Consider the following 18,110-nt stretch of genomic DNA (forward strand, 5'->3'; position numbering starts at 1 on the left):
GTAAACTGAGCTACTTTGATCTACGCGGTGTGAAATTTATCAACGCAATTAATGTAAGAGACGAAAGAACTCCGCAGGAGCCAAAGCCTCTATAAACTGTTCAAACAACAACAACACCAATAACAACAACGCAATCAATTGAGTCGCGACTATGAGATTCTTTTGTTTTAGTTTCATGTGCGATTTTCTCAAGTGCGATTAGCGCACCGTCACGTAGACATGGTGCTAAGATTGGCTCAAATTGTTGCTTGGGAAAAATGACATTGTTGCATCTCTTTCTATTTGTTTTGTTTTCAAGTTCATTGTGTTTTGATTCGGCAAATAAATTTGAAAATATAAAACAAATCAAATAAATATATTACTTACCAAGCCACTTTTGCAGACAATCCGCAGTAAAAAAATCACAAATTTTGGGGAGGAATTATACAACATTGCTTATAAACCTGACCTAATTTTACGTGAGCCCCATTCGTAGCAGTTCGTACGCAGAGGTCAAATCTGACAGATGGATGTTTTCTAAGCACAGTGTCGAGCAGGGTACCTTATTTTCTTCTATTGCCGCACAGTAAATTGCTAACTAGCAAACTAATTCCTGTTCACCATGATTGATATAAAGCAAAATATAACGGATAAAAACTATGAAAAGGTTCTGGAAACATTGAACGCATTGAACATAAGGTAAGCGAACTAGTTTGTGCTCTTCGTGGAAAACAGCCCGGGGTGTGAAGAGGAACGTGCTAGGATAAATGAATCAATTTAAATATGCCATTTTTAGCGAAACGGACGCCGATTCGTTCCGGTGCGAAGTGGATATCTTGTTGGAAAGCTTTTACGTTTGCCATGGTTCGGAAGAGGAAACCGTGAACCGCATTGCCATTAAATGCTTAAACCTGCTGAAACGTGCCTGTGCCCGTGGAGAATCATTTCAAAACGCCATAGTATCCCGCGTGGAATTCCTTGAGCGTGTGCGCGATATTTTGGTAGACGAAAAGAAAACAATACCGGAAAATGTGCGCACGAACTGTCTGCAACTGCTGGCCAACCTTTGCGTCCAGAACAGAAGCAACCAAGAAAGGATCATTACGTACATGCAAACCTTTCTGCTCACCAACGTTTCCTCCAACGGAAGCTATGCAAATGCATCGGCAATGATTTTGTACAATGGGTTTATCTACAAAGCAGTTGACTTGAATCTGCACGACGTGCTGGCCCGTTTGCTTGACAACGTGGAAGCTAATCAAACTGCTCAAACAGATGTGCCGGAATTCGTATGCATATTTCTGGAGTACCTTATTGCTGAAAGTAACGAGATGGTGCAGGTGCTGGAAAAGATTGACGTTAGCAAAAAGCTGCTGCTCTATCGATACCTCATCGAGTACATACGGCAGGAAGATCGGCGCATCCATCCGATCCACCCGGATGTATTCAAGCACCTGCTGGCTGAATTTAAGAAGAAGTCCGACATGATACTTAAAACCGACAATGTACAGCTCGATGCACAGGACACAGAGGAAGCGTTTACGTTGCTGGTGATGGTGGCAGACTCGACGTGCGTAGAACCATATGGTTCGTTTCTGCGCCACGACGGAGGGTTATTTTTAAATCTTGGATGTAAGCAACACCATACGACCTATGCGAGCATCTGCCAGCGTTTTCGCATTTTAATCATATGGTTAATTCGTGAACTATATCTTTGGCTTTCAGGTCTTTTGCGTCAAATGCAGCTTCTTGGCAAGTCTGAGACGAAGAACATGTTTACACCGGTGCAGAAGATTGAAGAAATTTTACGAATTAAACAAGGTGACACCGAACTGGACATTGAATCTCAGATCTCCTACTCCTTGCGGTCGGCAGTTGTAAAAGGGTTGGCCAATTTGACGTACAAGTCAAAGAAAAATCAGAAACTTGCTCGAGAGATGGACATCATCGCGGCTATTCTAGAATGCACCAACCTGGACGCTCGCAATCCGCGTAAGGAACGAGTCGGAAAGTGCAGCAAGTTGCATAATTTCAAAAAAATTTGTTTGTTTGTTTTTCAGTTATAAAGGAATGGAGCATTCTGGCAATACACAACCTGTGTGATGATAATTTGGAAAATCAGCAATTCATCGCAGGACTGAAGAAACTTGGCGATGCCGAAAACTCATTGCTAACGGAGTACAAGTCCGGAACGATTCGAATCAGCGATGGAAAAGCGTGAAGTAATGGCCACAAAGAGTAGTTGATTTTCTTGTCGTTTGTTTTGTTCAGATTTTATTTGCTACTGGCCCAAACTAGGATCGCTGAAACAGTTTGGTTGGAAACTGTTCGTAAAACAGTTGAGCATTTGGTTTGCTGATTGGCTTTGGCGATGACCTAAAGAAATATAAATGTACGATGCGTACATTAGTTAATCATTATTGGAAAGAAGTGAAAAAATATATTTAAAAAATCTACGTACAATACTTCTGGAATGGTTGACAGTGTCACGTTGACTACGTCGGACGAAATCTCTGTCGGACGAATGGAACCGAAGAAATCCGTTATAGGAACTTTGTAGGGATCCTTCGGGTAAAGATCCTTCCTTACACCCACCGTCGAGATGCACGCTCGCTTAGGACAAACGGAAAGCTTGAAACAATAGCAAAAATATTACTATAACCGGTAAAACTGAACCCAACCGGTTAAATGCACTTACAAAATCGCCCATTGTCTTCTTGCTGTTCCACTCTACGCGCTCCAAAAACTCGAGTGCATTGTACGTGTAGCGGTCGATAATGTACACACCGATGGCCGGATCGATGTGATGCGATAATGAGTCCTCCCCCACCAAACTGCTGGCCACGGCAAGTATGTTCGGAGAGTAGAACTTTTCATACATTGAGGCGGCTTGGCAAGTGTCGATCATGAAGAACAGCTCGTTGTAACGTTGCTTCTGCCACATCTGCTCGATCGCATCAGCCAACTCCTGATTTGTAATTTCCTCCGAGTCTTGAAACTTAAGAAATCCATCCCCTCCGTGACCGGTCAGGTATATCAACACGTTACTTCCTGAGTCGGAGAGCAATCGCTTCGAACGGGCAGTGCCGTTTTCGTTTCGGCCCGTCAGTAGTCGTACGAAATTTTCCACCGTCACCTCGTAGCCCCGGTAGTCCACCTCGACATCCGACCCGTACACGTTGATGTGTTGTTTTGCATTGTTGAAAACTGTGGCTGGCCGTGGATTGCGCGCATTGCACGCCATATCGTCCGCCACCATGAGCAGTATCTGACTGTCCGGGATGCCCAGCCGCTTCACGGAACGGTACACGGAGAGAACATTTGCAATATGTCGATAGTTGAACCAAAAGCGGGACGTATCAACCAGCACTGCCCAGTTGTTTGTGTGCGAACTGCTGGTAACAAACTTGGCGGGTAGCTGTAATGAAGTGAGACGGTTTACTTTATTGCCAGCATATAATCAATGCCGTTTTACCTCTATTTCGTTTGAAGAAGCGAGCAAACCCCAACTAATGACCAGAAATCCATGAAGAAGCCACATTCTTTGCGCAAACGGCGGTACCACTTTCCACCGGGCGGAGTTCACAACAAACCTTATTTAACGACACTTTAACGAAAACGTCAAAATCAGGTGTGATTTCGACAAACGTCGTCAAATTTTCATTGGCGGGTTACACACGGGTACGGTTCCATAAGTTCCATAAGGCATGGAGGTATTTTATTGTTTGTATTTAAAGGTTTGTATTTTATTTATTTTCTCAAACGTGTTTGTAAATTTCACGTCAGTTTCACAAAAAAAATGTTTTATTTAGTTATGTTACATGTGATATGCAATTTTCGCTAGTTTATGATAGTTCACTAAATTAGATAAGAGAAAAATTGTTGTATCCTCCTTACCCGTGTGTATAGCCGGCAAATTTCTTTGAATATGTTATTTGGGCCAATCCAGCACATGTTGTCAATTGTTTTTATGTGAACGATACGTGTGTGTGTGTGAGTGGGCACAGGATGCTGAAACATATATTCGTCTCGCTTCTAACAGTAGCGTACCATGGCTCAACAAAAAGAATAGGTAGCAAACGTGTAGTTTACGTATCTTACCAACAAGCGAAGAAAACGACACAATCAAATACAAAATAGGGCCTATAATTTTCAAGAGAAAACAGAAACTTATCAAAACTGCCTAAACTTTTATTTTGATGTAGTAGTTTTTCATGTAATTTGGAGGAAATTGTAATGAACGATTTTTTGTTTGGCACCTGCAGTCTATACAGTGAATCGATCGGAATTTTATTACAACAAAGCTATTCAAATTCGATGTTTATATTTAGCGCTAGGGGGTTATACGGCACTGGTACTCCCTGCTCAGCTGGACGCGCTTCGTCGCTTCATGAGTAAAGCGTACAGATAATTGGAGGTTGGCATACTGTTTCTCTTTCGCGCTTATTAAATAACGCTGATTGCCGCCGGTACGCTCACGTTGTTGCTAGTCTATTTCACTCATTCTTCAACCGTTCTACGGACGCGGCGGGCGTACGAGCGTGTCTTTGCCGAATCGTTCCGCATTATTTTCGTTTATTGTTATTTTTCTCATTTTTTTGTTCAACGTAAATTAAGCGGGATTAGCTAGAAGCAATCGGACGACATCGTAAAGCACGTGACTGTGTGTATATGTGTGTGCTTCAATGTGATTGCCGATACCTGCATCGTGATAATCCAGAATTCTTCGACGAAATGTACCGAAGAAAAGTGAACGAAAATACACTGTAGACTAAGTTACCTGCACAAATGATTTGGCAATTGAGTTTACTACATACCCGAAAGTGGCAAATTATGCAAAGTGTCCGTATTGTGCGTAGTAGCTGCATTTTGTCGACCACAGAACGGCAGCAAAACGGTGCACCGCCGCCTCGATCAAGGAACCACCGTTAGAAGCCGCGAAGACATAATAGTCAAGAAAGTGAAGCGAATAGTGACACACACGCGGTGGTAACATAGATTCACGCGTGTTAAAAACAAACCGTCACGTTGGGTGCCGCTTTTGGGCGGTGGTGGCATATATTCATTCAAACCCCGTTAACAGTAAGCGGTGGTGTAGTAGCAACCGCAGTAGTGCCTGCTGCGATCGCGGTCGTATTTGGTATTTTGTGTGCGCACGGCTAAACTTGGTTCGGTAGTGAAGCACAACCATCGTCGTCGGTGTGCATTGTGTCTGTGTTTGTGATTTGCGCTTGTTAATGGGAGTAATCGAAAATTGCCAGTTTTCTGTTTGTTTGTTCGTACCGAGATCGCTAAACCAACCTACACGATGGGTTGTATAGGTTCGACTAGGGGGGAAGGGAAGCCTTGTATAATGCAATGAAACAGTGAAAAAAAGGTGGAGAGGGTGGTGGGGCTGCACAACATCATAATTGTGTAATTTGTGCACAGTGGCGGAATCGTTCGCTCCTGCTCATTCGCTCTGTCAGTTCCGGCGTTAAACAACTGGTCGTTTTGGTTCCCGGGTGTTGCCCACGACTCGCCCACACCTGCTCATAGTTCACCGCGCCATTGTTGTCCAATTGGCATCAATGTGCAATTCCGACGCTCGCTCGGTGTGCGGTCCTTCGACAGCGATCTAGGATGTGGCAGTTTCAAAAGTATCATAATCACTAAACACTGGCAAACTGTGACGCGCCATACAGAGCAACCGTATCGGAAGGAAGTGAAACCAAACGGTGCCCTGTCGACTGTTTTTACACCTTGTCCTGATCGGTTTGCGGGCGGGGGGCAAGCGTGGTGAATAGAAGAGATCGCCCCCATGATGGAGAGAGTTGATTGTGCGCGCGCTATCTGAGGGTAGTCGACGGGTGGTAGTGGTAGTGGTAGCAGCTTGAGCATAGAACTTGGGCCACAAAACATCGTCACACAGATACGCGGATCGTGCCAGCTTCGGGCAAAAAAACGGTGGCCAAAAATGTACGAATCCGATCCGCAGGCGGAACAGCGGGATGGTCAGTTCTGTCGACTGTGCTTCAACAAGGCGGTAGACCTGTGCCCCTTGTTTCCTGCGCCAAACATTCCGAACAAAGCGCTGCTTCATAAGATATTCGACTGCACCACCATAACGGTAAGTGGCACTCGCTCGCTTCTTCTACTAGGCAAGTAGTTCAAATGTGGCTGTCTTTGATTGGAATTCCTAGCAGAAGCAGCAGAGAAAAACAACACACGACCGAGAAAGAGCGAGAGAAAAGCAAGCGAATGAGATTTTATTATTCCAATAATACTTACTGTAAGAAGCAGAAATGTGATCTTTTGAATGCATGTATGCTTTAAATTGCGGAAGGTGGTTACTTAGATTGGCCTACGAATCTATGCATCTTCTCGCTCTTACTCGCAAGATATCGACGCTTACCGTAGTTAGTTGGGGCCATTCTATGTATGTATGTGTACGTGTGGGCGTTGGGTGGGTCGAATGTTTTTTATTCTTCCTTTCTTCTACTTCTTTCGTAATAAATACACATGGTGCTGAGGCATGAACTCGTGCGGCTCAGTTTAAGCAGAGCTGGCATTCTCGGGATAAAGGCAGAAAAAAAGGCAGGGGTTGCTGAGGGAGGGAGGGAACTGAAGTTAGGTTAGGCAGTAGTACTAGCGAAACAGTGAAGAATCGATAAAGTGTAGAAAGGCCAAGAATGGAATAGATACAAAGGAACATAATGGCAGTAGTGTGGCGGAAACGCAGAGCGCGAGAGCATTCACAATTCCATTATTATTATCATGGAGCAGTGACCGGCCCGCGAAAGGGGGTGTAGACAGTGTGTGTGGAGTGGAGTGGTTGCTTGTTGCCTCCCGCAGCCCGCTCCCTTCCTCAGCATAGTTCCATAGAACGAGCTAAAGATAGTGCAACCACCACGCGGCGGGTGTGTGTGCGTGCGAAAGAAAGAGCCAGCGCACGCCAGATGTGATACGACGCAGTGTGCGAGCGCAAGGGAGATGGCACGAGAGTATGAATAAGGGAAATGGATAATTCAAAGTTTAATTGCCTGACTTGTTGTTTTTTCTTGCTTTCGTAAGAAGAGTAACAGCAATAATAAAACAACACACAAAAACATTCATGCACAGGCGCGCGCGCACACATACCCACACACACACTGGCACACTGGCATATTATAAAAGGCAACTTTCAAGGAAGGCGAGAAATAGCGTACATTCATCCTATACAAGGCAAGTTTAAGCCAGCCGTTTGACTAGTGCAGGGATGGGCAACGACATGTCTGCCTTAAGGGGCAATTTTATGATTGAATGATTGTTACAGTCATTAAAGAGTTTTCAATATCTATGACAATTGTGTTTGTAGTATGCTTTTGGGCTGTGACACTGGAACACACTGTTTTATAAAATGGTCTTGAAATGACTATAACCCAGTACGTAGAAAGTAATATACGTTTGGTTCAAAATAAACTGTTAGTTGATTGATTTGATATTTGAAGGTCTTGCATTGAAGACTGATTGATTGAAGAAAATTTGAAATTTGTAAAAGTTTATTTGAAAGCTGTGGGACCATTTTGTGCCAATCCGGAGGAAAATTGTTACTGGTCTTTTCCCAATTGCTACTTGACTTTGACAGAAGATCGTCGAATTTGTTGTGTTGTTTGAAGATTTGTTTTGCAATTTGTCATGATATATTTTTTATCGGGGAGAAACCGAACCTGGTACCTTTTGATACATAAAATATATTTTTTTAAAAGGTTAAACAATTTATCCTAAACGGGTTGATCATCCCTGGTGCTAGTGGTGTTTCGATGTTTTTGGTATGTTACCCATAGATAGTTCTCATTTCAGGTTTTACGGCATGGGGAAGGAATGAAGGCTGTAGTAGAAGTGGTTTTTATTTTTTGTTTTTCATCATTTTATGAATGCTTAGACGGGTGTGTGTAATTGTGTAAGAATTCCTAAAACCATTCAAAGTCAAAAACCGTTCAAACGATGGTTCGTGGAATAGAAGAGAGAAAAAAAAACACAGGCTTAGTAGGAAGCTTTGCCAAACAACGAGGGAAAAAGCTCAACTTTCCGTGTTTGGAATGATCTGTTCTCCCTTTTGATCGGTTGTTTCGGGAAGCATGTTTCGTTCGTCTGTCGCCCGTCTTCGCTGTCGCTACGTGGGTTTAATGCTCATTCTTTAAAATTCATTTCGTTAAATTTACGAATCAAGTCAATCCATCGTGTCTCGGCACATGACGAAATTGGGTCTGAAGTTTCCAAATTGTTATATATTTATTCACATTATTGCTGCTCTGGATTGTTGGAGAGGGAGCCCTGGTATTGGGGCGGACAGTAGACTCTTTTCCTTCTACCCCCCCCCCTTCCTCCCCCCCCCCCCCCCTGGTATGATCATCTTTCTTTTCTCCTTTTGACAATTGAAACCAGAGCGTCAATTGTCGTCGTTCGCTTTGCGTTCGTCGTGCTGCGTTCCCGTTTTAACACTATGTTGTGAAAAATATCGCTATATTGTTAGGTCTTTTACCAAGCTGTGCACAAACCCAGAGCTGCTGCTTGCGTTCGCCTCATCCGAGCTGCCCCTCGGCTCTGTACAGTGCAATAACTGTGAAGAATGTTTTATGCTTTTCACTTGGCTCCAACACATTTAGCAGTGTGTGCGTCCGTCCCCCAACGGGCACGGGCGTGTTGGTGGGACTGTGTTGAAGTTCTGTCTCCATTTGCTTTAAAAGGTTCTATCTCTTTACGCTCGTCGCTTAACTAAATCTCGTCCACTACACCACGGCTCCATCAGTTTTTCAGCATTTATCTTTTCCCCTTTTGAGATCGGGGCTGCCGCGGCTGCTAAAGTGCACACTCTGTCAGTCACAGTTAGCGAGGATTGCGTTACCATTCTCTCCATATTTGCTCCATTTGAAAGCGCACGAAGAAAAGCAAATCTAGTATTCTTTAACGACAATCTCTCCATACTTCTCCAAACAACCTCCCATTCCCCCCCCCCGCCCTGCCTCCCGCTGTCTCAGTATCTTTTGGTGCCGTTGTGCAACAACCTTTGCTGTCTGTCCTTAGCGAATGAGCATAAAATCCATCCAATCTAGTAAACTGTCGGTCAACCGGCAACTAAACTTTCGTCCATCACTGTTACTCCGTTCTGCTCTCACTCTCACACGCCTTAGTTTTCTCTCTCTCTCTCCCTCTCTCTCTCACTCTCTTGCTCTCTCTCTCTCTAGCTACCTTCTCTCATCGTGGTATTCGCGCTCCCATTTAATAGTACACAGCGCAAATACACTCATAACGCAAATAGCCCATTTTCATGAAGTTACAAAAGTGTAATTTAGTTTCATGAGTTTTGTAAAACATTTGCCTCAGCTCCGCGCTCCGGATCCCTGTGTGAGTGTTTGCGTGTGTGTTTGTTAACAACGTTCGGCATGCATGTATGTATGTATGTATGTGGAGCGCTTACTTATGAATGCCGTGTACAGCATAGGATTTAGTGGATGCAGGAGAGATGGAAGGGATAAGCGACGGCGGTGGCGGCAGCTAGATACAGTGGGAGTGAGAATGTGGAGGAGGGTGGTCGGTACTAGAGAAAACGGTAACGAGATATGCTATGTTTCCTCTATCTCTCTTCTGTATTAACTTATTTTTGCCTTCTCACCACCTTCCCCAACGCCCCGTGGCGTCCCTTCAACCCATTTGTTGCTGTCATATGCTCCGGTATGGTTTTTTGTTGTTGCTTCGTTAACTTAAATTCTCTCGCTCGTTCTCGCTTGCTCTGTTGGAGTTTGTTTTGCTGCTTTCTCGCTCGTTCCCCCGCGTGCTGGCTGGCTGTACGGTGTACTTTAATCGGATAAGCGAAAGAAGTGCTCTCCTCGTTGAAAGGGCTAAGGGTAATGGAACAGAGAGAGTGGTCGGGATGGGTGGAAGCGATGTTTGCGCGAGAACGAAACTATGAACTTGGCGATCGGCCGTCCTGCTCTCACTTTTTTTTTTTTAATTTTGGTATTGAAGCAAAGAAAATGTGCATTTTATAGACGATCATTAATCTTCGTACTTCTACTCTTTTCTTGGCGACTCATGTATTCACGTTCTGCTTTTTCATGCAGTCTTATGCGATGTATGTGTGTGTGTGTGTGTGTGTGTGTGTGTGTGTGTGTGTGTGTGTGTGTGTGCGGTTCGTACTCTACTTCTATTCCCCCCCTTGTACTTTTCTTCGTCTGGTGGTATTGAGTTTTACATTCCATCGCTTTTTTCCCATCTTTGAGTTTTATTTTACGTAAATTGAACTTCGTCTTTCGCCTTCGGTGTGTTGTAAAAAAAGATTGTTTTTTCTCTCTCATTTATAACGATTGTTTTTTATTACTGTGACTCGTTTTTATATGTGTGCTGTTGGTTCATTTAAAATCCTTCGCTCGCTGGCCCCGGAACCTGCACGTCATTCCCTTTGGCTCTATATAGCGCTCTTGCTGGCTGTGCATGTGTTAGTTTAGCTTTAAATAAAAGCAATTTAGACACAAAATTAACAATCTTCCGACCGTCAGTCAGTGAAGAGGACAACGACAACGACAACGACAACGACAACGACAACGACAACGACAACGATGACTGCAACCACGAGTCACATTGTTAGATCATTCTTTACGCTTATCTTGGCTTGTGTATGGGTTTTATGGCACACCATGCTTAGTAGACGAATGAAACGATATCTGAACTTGCCAGGCCCGTATCGTCAGATCCATGATAATAATACACACCAGCACACCAGCATGGGAGGGAGGGGTAGAATAAATTGTGTGATTCCATCGGGCAAACATATTCAGGACATTCGATGTTCAAATGTGTTTTATTATGAATTCCCCACTCACACTAATACATGCTGCTCTGTTACTGCTTCAAAATCTGATCTCTATCATCTATGCGAGCCCTCCCAGTCCTGTTCCTGCTTCTCCTTCTCCGCTCCGGAAATGATCATCAATTTATTCCGCTAGCAAATAGGAGAAAGGTCAAAGTATGTCAAGATGTGGATTTTCTTTGCGTTGCTGTTGTATTTGCTAAAGCTCGCAGCCTGAGCCGTTCTATCCCCCGGGAGGAGTACGTTTGTTTGGTGAGAAAGAATCTGTTTCACATTTTTGCAATTCACTCGCATTTTCTCATTCGATTGCTCTCTTTCTCTCTCTCTCTCTGTCTCTCTCTCTCGCTCTCTCTCTCTTTCTCTCCCTTTTTCGCCTTTCTTATTCCACGCTGTGGTGTAAAAGCAGCAAGTGTTCGCAGTCTGGCTGCTGTCTACCGCCTTCGCATCCGCTTTCCAACACCATCGGCAGGTTCTCCACGAAACGAGGAAAATGTGACCATGCGATGAGGAAAATCTTGCGAAAAGGTTTTTTTAGATGAACCAATAATATTCTCTGATCGTTCTTGTGGTACAGTCGTCAACTCGTACGACTTAACAACATGTCCGGCGTGGGTTCAAGCCTATAGCCTATGACTATTTATCTGGCTGTGTGGTACTTTATAAGTCTCGAACACGCCTGTATAGGCTGGCATGTCCGCGTAGGACGTGTAACGCCAAGTAGAAGAAGAATCAAATTCTCATACAATAATTGTACAAAGGCAAAGCTATTTCGAATGTTTTTATTTTTAAATCAAAACAACAACATAATAGGGTAACTGTACCAGTATTCGGCAGTGTACCTGTTTTCGGCAGGGTAACTAAAAACTGGTAATTATGCAAAAACGCGTTGAAAATTGTATCAACACATATTTTTTACATAGAGATTTGCTTATTTGTTATTTATATACAAAGTTTCACATCATTTCCATGCATATTTTTCAAAATATCAAACAAAATGTGCAGAGTTCAACATGTTTCGGCAGATTTGCTTTTAGCCAATAGTTCGGTATGCAGTATGCCAATAGTATGCAGAAAACCTCACTCACTGAACATTTTGACGTATTGCATTTCCTTCTATCCCATAGTGGCGAGAGCCCGCCAAACTGACAGATCGAAATGGCTTATACCGATATTGAAAAATAGTTTAACGATTTTGAAAACAAAACATTTTGTATTGAACTGGCTTTTCAGACTTGAATTCACCCGTGCAGCCTTCAGCATACATTTAACGTGATTGAAATTTCCAGTTTCAACATTGAAGTGGCTTGGAAAACCCTGTATAACTTGGTCAGAAAACTGTAACGCGTATGTCGACACATAAAACCACATTTCTTGTATCAAACATCACCAATTTCACTATAAATCATCCAATAACTTGAGATAAAAATAATAATTTGTAAGCCAGTCGGAGCCGTACTCTATAGCCGTCAGGCAGTCTCATTTCTCCAATGCCTGCTTTGATTGTAACTTACATCAAAGTGACTGCCAGCAAAATGCCCAAAATGGGCAACATAAAATTAATAATCTAAGTACTTTTCAACACCAATCTTAGGAAAAAAAGAGTGTAAAACTGTTTTAAACATTTTTGTCTACCTATTGGCATTAATTAAAACATTTACCGATCCGTGTTCGCGTTGCCGAAAATAGGAGCACAGCCTGCCGTAAATAGGAGCAAACTTCCGAAAATAGGAACAAAAACAGTGTTTGCATTTTCATGAATATCGCTAGAAAATGCATTTGAAACGGCAAATAAAAAATAGCACAACATAATTCGATAGTTTATCGTCGAAAATAACGTCATTTTGATGAAAAGTAATAAAAATTGTAAGTTTACAAGCAGTTTTTGTGAAACTGCTGCACTAACCTGCCCAATACTGGTAAATTTACCCTAGCCACTGATATTTTAAATAAATCAAATTTGACTTCATCCGCAATTTGATTGTCAAATAACATATTGATTCGTTAGATGAACGAATTGAAATGAAGTATTTTTTATTCGATGAAGTATAAGAATATTCGAGTTCACACTCGGTGTATCCTGTCTGGGTATATAGGCTGTCTACATATTTTGTGTAAGATTTGTTCACAAAAACTCGAAAAAGGGCAATGACTTTATTCGTTTAACAAGCAAAGCATGTGAAACAAAAATTTGAAACCCCACACAAGCTAACATTTTTTTTACAGCCCTTTAGTCGGGGTGCTATTAAAACAAAAACGGGTTTGTGGTGGTACCTTCAAACGTTTGGTCAATAATGGTTTGGAACAATAACGACAAAAAATCTATAAGATTTTGAAATAAGATACTGTAAGCCGGTCCATTGCGAGGATCATAATTTCATTTTACGACAAAATGACGGACAGGTACAAAATAAATGGATCATTTTTCCTTAAAGATTATAATGTTTCGGGTTGCTTCCAGACAGTTACAGGATTCGTTCACCAATTTATTCATCGTTTCTCGCTTATTTTAGAATCAGCCACTGAATTGTTTGAAACAAATCATTAATAAAACGTAAGAGTTCAAAATACCCATGGGAAACACTATTTTCAATGACCAAATGAACACCTAACAAAAAAAATCAAAGGCCTATCATGCCTAAGTTTTATGTAATTATTAGTCATTGGATTTTGGTCCTTGTTATTGCACTTTCCAATTAGTCGGTATATTAGTTTTAAATTTGCTGGCACATATTTCTCAGTCTGTCACCGTTCTTCCATAAATAAATGAAAATCCCTAGCCACTTCTGACTTATGAAAAAATCAATTGTTTGCAACTCTACATTTTTAAACATAGTAAGATAAATAACGAAAAATATATCAGAAAGTGTATAAAACACTAACTCAATAAAACATTTAAAATACCACATCCAGCGTTAGGTTGAACGGTTGTGTATCCAACGATTGTGCAGCGGCTTTTGATTTGTTTCATTGTGCAAACTAACAACCAACTATATGCTCCACCCAACCCCCTTGCCTCCACCCTGCCACGTCACTCCCCATTAGCATAGATCGTGCGAGTATGTGTTTGTGTGTGAGTGTATATTGCCCGAATGTGTATGCACGCTAGTGATCTTTTTATGATGCATAATAACACCGAGCACCGTTTTCAGGCTCTATTTCTTCTGGTATCTTCGTTTACGGATTCATTTCCTCTCCTTTACGGCTCCATTTCATCTTTCGATCTGGCTGTTGTTGTTTTTTTTTTTTGTACACAGCCATTTGAACATTTGAGAGAATATTCTACGCCTTCCTTATCCTGCGTGTTGTGTCCTCCTGTCTCCCGTCCCCCAATATGTCCCTCCGCTCCCATACTCCCAACACATAGGTTTAATCTTATTGTGTTTCCTCTCTCAGTGTATTGGTATATTTGCTGAGGCGGTTGCTGTTGTGTTTTTTTATTACAACCGCGTGCACACCATTGAATTGATTGAATTGATTGGCTCGTTATATTTTTCTGCTCGGTTGTTACGAACTGTTGTGTGTAGTTTCAAATTCCATTTTTGTATATTTTTTTGTTCACTCCAATTGCTCACTCTATCGCTCGGCTCACTCTCTCTCTCACTCACTCGAACGAAGGGTTTTAGAGGCTGCGCGATTGTATTTGATTTGATCCAAACGTGCGCGGTGCTGCTCCATCATCTTACACCACTCTTCTAATGCTTCCCGCTCCCCCCCCCCTCTCTCTCTCTGTCCTGACATGTGCAATCTTTAGATACGAACGACGCGCGCGTCTCGTCTAGTGTACGACTACTACGCCTAGCAGCGCTATCTGTGTTCTGGTGTGTGTTTGCGTGCAAGCAGTCAGCCGCCTCCCTCTCTTCTCCCTGCACTCATGTGCCAATGGGGTTGTGTGTGCTCATTTTTGTCTAGTTGAGTTTTATTACTAACATCACTACGGTTGGTGTAGTTTTACGTACGTACGTACATTATTTCTGTAGCGGAATTTGCGTCCTCATTTGCCTCTACCCCAAGTGCAATAACTAAACTTCTACTACCACCACCATGACCATCATCACCACCACCACATAACCACACAATTGTACTGTTTTGCCGCTACATACTATTACTGTTATTGTTGCTGTTATTGTACTGCTGCGCTGGGTCGATAAATGGTACTTCTAAAGTTTCATTGCCTTCATCCGCACACCACCCCCAATCCTCCCTCGCTCTTCCTTCATTCCTCCCTTCTTCCACCCCCTGTGACAAGCCACTCATGTAGACAACTTCTCGTCAATTTCTTTCCATACTTGGCGAGCTGTTTCATTTAAACAATTTTCCCTCTCCTTCTGCACTTTTGAGTTTCTCATCTCGTTTCATTAATTGTGTATTCCATGCACACACACACACACACACACACACACACACACACACACATCTCACGTACTTTTGCGTTGGAGCAATGCAGCGAGCTCTGTAGAGAGGTGGGATGGAGCTGAAGGGGACAGCAAAAAGGGAGACAAAAAGCGAGAAAGAGAGCGAGAGAAAGAGAGATACTGAAGGGCGAGTGAGATGAGGAGTGAGAATCAGGATTGATTTTCTCACCAGCTTTATCTCCCATCTCCTTCTGCGGGCGGGCGGGTATGTATCTGTCCTCTCGAGTAAAATCATCAACAACAACACCCAGCAACATCAGCAGCGTATGATCAATATCATAATTGTTGTATGCGGGGCTTTAACAGTTTTTCGTCTTTTTTTTTATGTCCATTATTATAGTCGTCCCTGCTGTATGGGTGTGGGTAGCGGCTTAAAAAAGTGGATTGTGTAAAACATCGAGTTTTACCAATTTGAATTAAGCGTTCAAGTTTTAACAAAGGATTAAAATCGCAAAGTAGAAGAATAAACAGAAGGCTGAAGGTGTTGTCAGTACAACGATCCGTAAACGAATGATCTTTATTTTGACATTCAGATTATCGCACAGTTGTCACGGTGATGGTCATATTCTGATCCGGCATATTGGGCACTATGGTCTTAATAGGGGTCAAATCTCCAGGATATTACAGCTCGGCTATCCTGACAAACAAATTGACCTCAATTTGAGCGGCTTTACTGTAGAAATCTTCAATACTTATTGAACAGAGCTGAGAATGAGAATAACTCACATACTTTCAATCACAACTGCTTTTCTGACCAACATCTCCTCCGGAAGTCTTGCTGAAGTTTACGGAAGTTACAGCCAAGCATAAGGACGATGATGATATCGAAAGGTGTTGATCCTGAATGATGTCGTCATATGATGCGTAAAGTTGGGTCAATTTCAATCACAGCTGCTTTTCTGACCAACATCTCCTCCGGAATTCTTGCTGAAGTTTACGGAAGTTACAGCCAAGCATGAGGACGATGCTGATATCGAAAAGAACTGATCCTGAATGATGTCGTCATGTGATGCGTGCGGTTGAATCAATCTCATAGTGGGTGTAAGTACTGCTGCCGCTGATCGGCATCTCCTCCAGAAGTCTTGCTGACGTTTACAGAAGTTACAGCCAAGCATAAGGACAATGTCGATCAGGATGAACCTGAATACTGAACGACACCACGATGATTGTTGTTCAACAGCTCAGCATGCTACAACTGATGCCATAGCACTCGAACATGACGCGGCGGTAGAGGGTGGTAGCGGGGTCAATCCATTAAGTGGCGGAAGGCAATACACACGATGAATCGGAGGCGATGACAACACGGCGTGCGGTGCACATGCAATAACAGAAGTGATGCGCGAAGCTTTTCCAGTATTCCAAGTATGAGCGATGATAAAAGAATAGCCAGCGGCCGTATTCATACTAAATGGCGGTGTCGTCATTGTCGTGCAAGATGAACAAGATGGCGGCCACACTAAATGCAAGGCTGGTGTCTTTGGGGTTGCAGGGATCGATATCGTTGTGGCTGGTGAATCTGGCGTAATCTGGTCTAGCCATGAGGCAAATCGTTGCCTAAACATCGAATTGGCTGCCTATACCGGCAAGCACACACAGAAGCTTCTCGTTTTTGCGCATTGCAATGGCAGGTGGTAGCGTCATCTCACACACAAACAAACAAACTCTTCGATACACAATCTTGTGCCGTGCTGGATTGGACAGCAAAGCAGGTGCAGGCGATAAGACGTATCCCACTTCTGAGATGTAAAACCTCGAATTTTACCAATTTGAATTAAGCGTTCAAGTTTTAACAAAGGATTAAAATCGCAAAGTAGAAGAATAAACAGAAGGCTGAAGGTGTTGTCAGTACAACGATCCGTAAACGAATGATCTTTATTTTGACATTCAGATTATCGCACAGTTGTCACGGTGATGGTCATATTCTGATCCGGCATATTGGGCACTATGGTCTTAATAGGGGTCAAATCTCCAGGATATTACAATTGTGAAAAGTTTTATTTTAATGGTGTGTTGCAAACATACATACATACATACATACATATACACTCTATTGGCTGGTGTGGTTCTTTCGATTCACATTTTCGAATTCATGAATTCTGCAGACACAGGGACGGACAGCAGGAAGGGAGGCCGAAGGCGTGAGGGGTGCTTAAGGCAGGCATATGTCAGTGTTGCACAATTACATAATCTGTCCGTCCAGAGAGAGAGAGAGTGCTGGACAGCGGCGGCTGGAGGTTGATCCGATTTATGTCGCATCCATCCATCCCACACACCCCTACACCCGGCTGCCTGCCTGCGTGACTGCAAGCCCCATTACGCAGGGTTTTCCAAGGGTTTTTGGTTGTTTTCCAAAAATATTTGGATGTTTCTAGGAATATTTTTGAAATCAACGCACTCGTTATTGGCTAGTTTCCAAATTTTTTTGAACTTGTCTTACGGTTTTTTATCGTTTTCTATACATTTTTTTTAAATTGATCCCACGATATAATGGCAACAGTCCAAATTTAAAAAAAAAAAAGACGAAAATAAATATTTTAGGTAAACAGTCTATAAATAAAGTCGGGAACTATCCATAAAAATCCCCACCAAACCCTGTAATACACAATCGTGTGGCCATTTGGGCGGGGTAAGCCGGGGTTTGGCGGCCGCGGGTGCGGATCAAACTATGAAAAATGCAGGAAGAACACGAGATGAAATGAAATAAACTCTGAGCTCAAAATTTTCCAATCCAATCGAACGAATCTACAAACACAAACGCAAACGGCCTGGTTGGCGTGTTCAATCAATCGATTCAGAATAACATTCGCACAAGAACTCGGTCGGATGTTCGTGCTGGCTGGCTGGCTGGCTGGCTGGCGAGTTTGGTTTATTTCTTCTCTTGAATCAACCTC

At 42.8% G+C, this 18,110-nt stretch overlaps 3 protein-coding genes across 3 annotated transcripts in view; 2 read left to right on the forward strand and 1 right to left on the reverse strand.

The window, feature by feature from the left end:
- Positions 1–267: 267 nt before the first annotated feature.
- Positions 268–2,435, forward strand: LOC120895426 (ataxin-10). The gene is made up of 4 exons (XM_040298785.1): positions 268–678; positions 776–1,611; positions 1,705–1,971; positions 2,040–2,435. Exons 1-4 carry the CDS (start codon positions 602–604, stop codon positions 2,198–2,200), a joined length of 1,341 nt encoding a protein of 446 aa, XP_040154719.1. The 5' UTR covers positions 268–601; the 3' UTR covers positions 2,201–2,435.
- On the reverse strand, positions 2,222–3,587 carry LOC120895427 (putative GPI-anchor transamidase). The gene is made up of 4 exons (XM_040298786.1): positions 3,455–3,587; positions 2,678–3,397; positions 2,441–2,610; positions 2,222–2,355 (listed from the first exon to the last, which is right to left on the reverse strand). The coding sequence occupies exons 1-4, from the start codon at positions 3,518–3,520 to the stop codon at positions 2,274–2,276; spliced, it is 1,038 nt and encodes a 345-aa protein (XP_040154720.1). The 5' UTR covers positions 3,521–3,587; the 3' UTR covers positions 2,222–2,273.
- Positions 3,588–5,463: 1,876 nt separating this feature from the next.
- The window catches only part of LOC120903403, a 29,752-nt gene continuing 17,105 nt past the window's right edge, over positions 5,464–18,110 (forward strand). Inside the window, exon 1 of the mRNA XM_040312823.1 lies at positions 5,464–6,088. Within this exon, the coding sequence (XP_040168757.1) occupies positions 5,936–6,088 (153 nt within the window). The 5' untranslated portion in view covers positions 5,464–5,935. The remainder of the gene's footprint in view (positions 6,089–18,110) is intronic.

The sequence above is a fragment of the Anopheles arabiensis genome, chromosome 2, assembly GCF_016920715.1.
Source record: "Anopheles arabiensis isolate DONGOLA chromosome 2, AaraD3, whole genome shotgun sequence".
Classification (NCBI taxonomy): Eukaryota; Metazoa; Arthropoda; class Insecta; order Diptera; family Culicidae; genus Anopheles; species Anopheles arabiensis.

Coding starts and splice junctions, on each gene's coding strand:
- LOC120895427 (XM_040298786.1), bottom strand. CDS start 3,520: ATGTGGCTTCTTCATGGATTTCTGGTCATTAGTTGGGGTTTGCTCGCT. Junction 3,398..3,454: donor CTTCTTCAAACGAAATAGAG/GTAAAACGGCAT, acceptor ACTTCATTACAG/CTACCCGCCAAGTTTGTTAC. Junction 2,611..2,677: donor AGAAGACAATGGGCGATTTT/GTAAGTGCATTT, acceptor TATTGTTTCAAG/CTTTCCGTTTGTCCTAAGCG.
- LOC120895426 (XM_040298785.1), top strand. CDS start 602: ATGATTGATATAAAGCAAAATATAACGGATAAAAACTATGAAAAGGTT. Junction 679..775: donor TTGAACGCATTGAACATAAG/GTAAGCGAACTA, acceptor TGCCATTTTTAG/CGAAACGGACGCCGATTCGT. Junction 1,612..1,704: donor GTTATTTTTAAATCTTGGAT/GTAAGCAACACC, acceptor TTTGGCTTTCAG/GTCTTTTGCGTCAAATGCAG.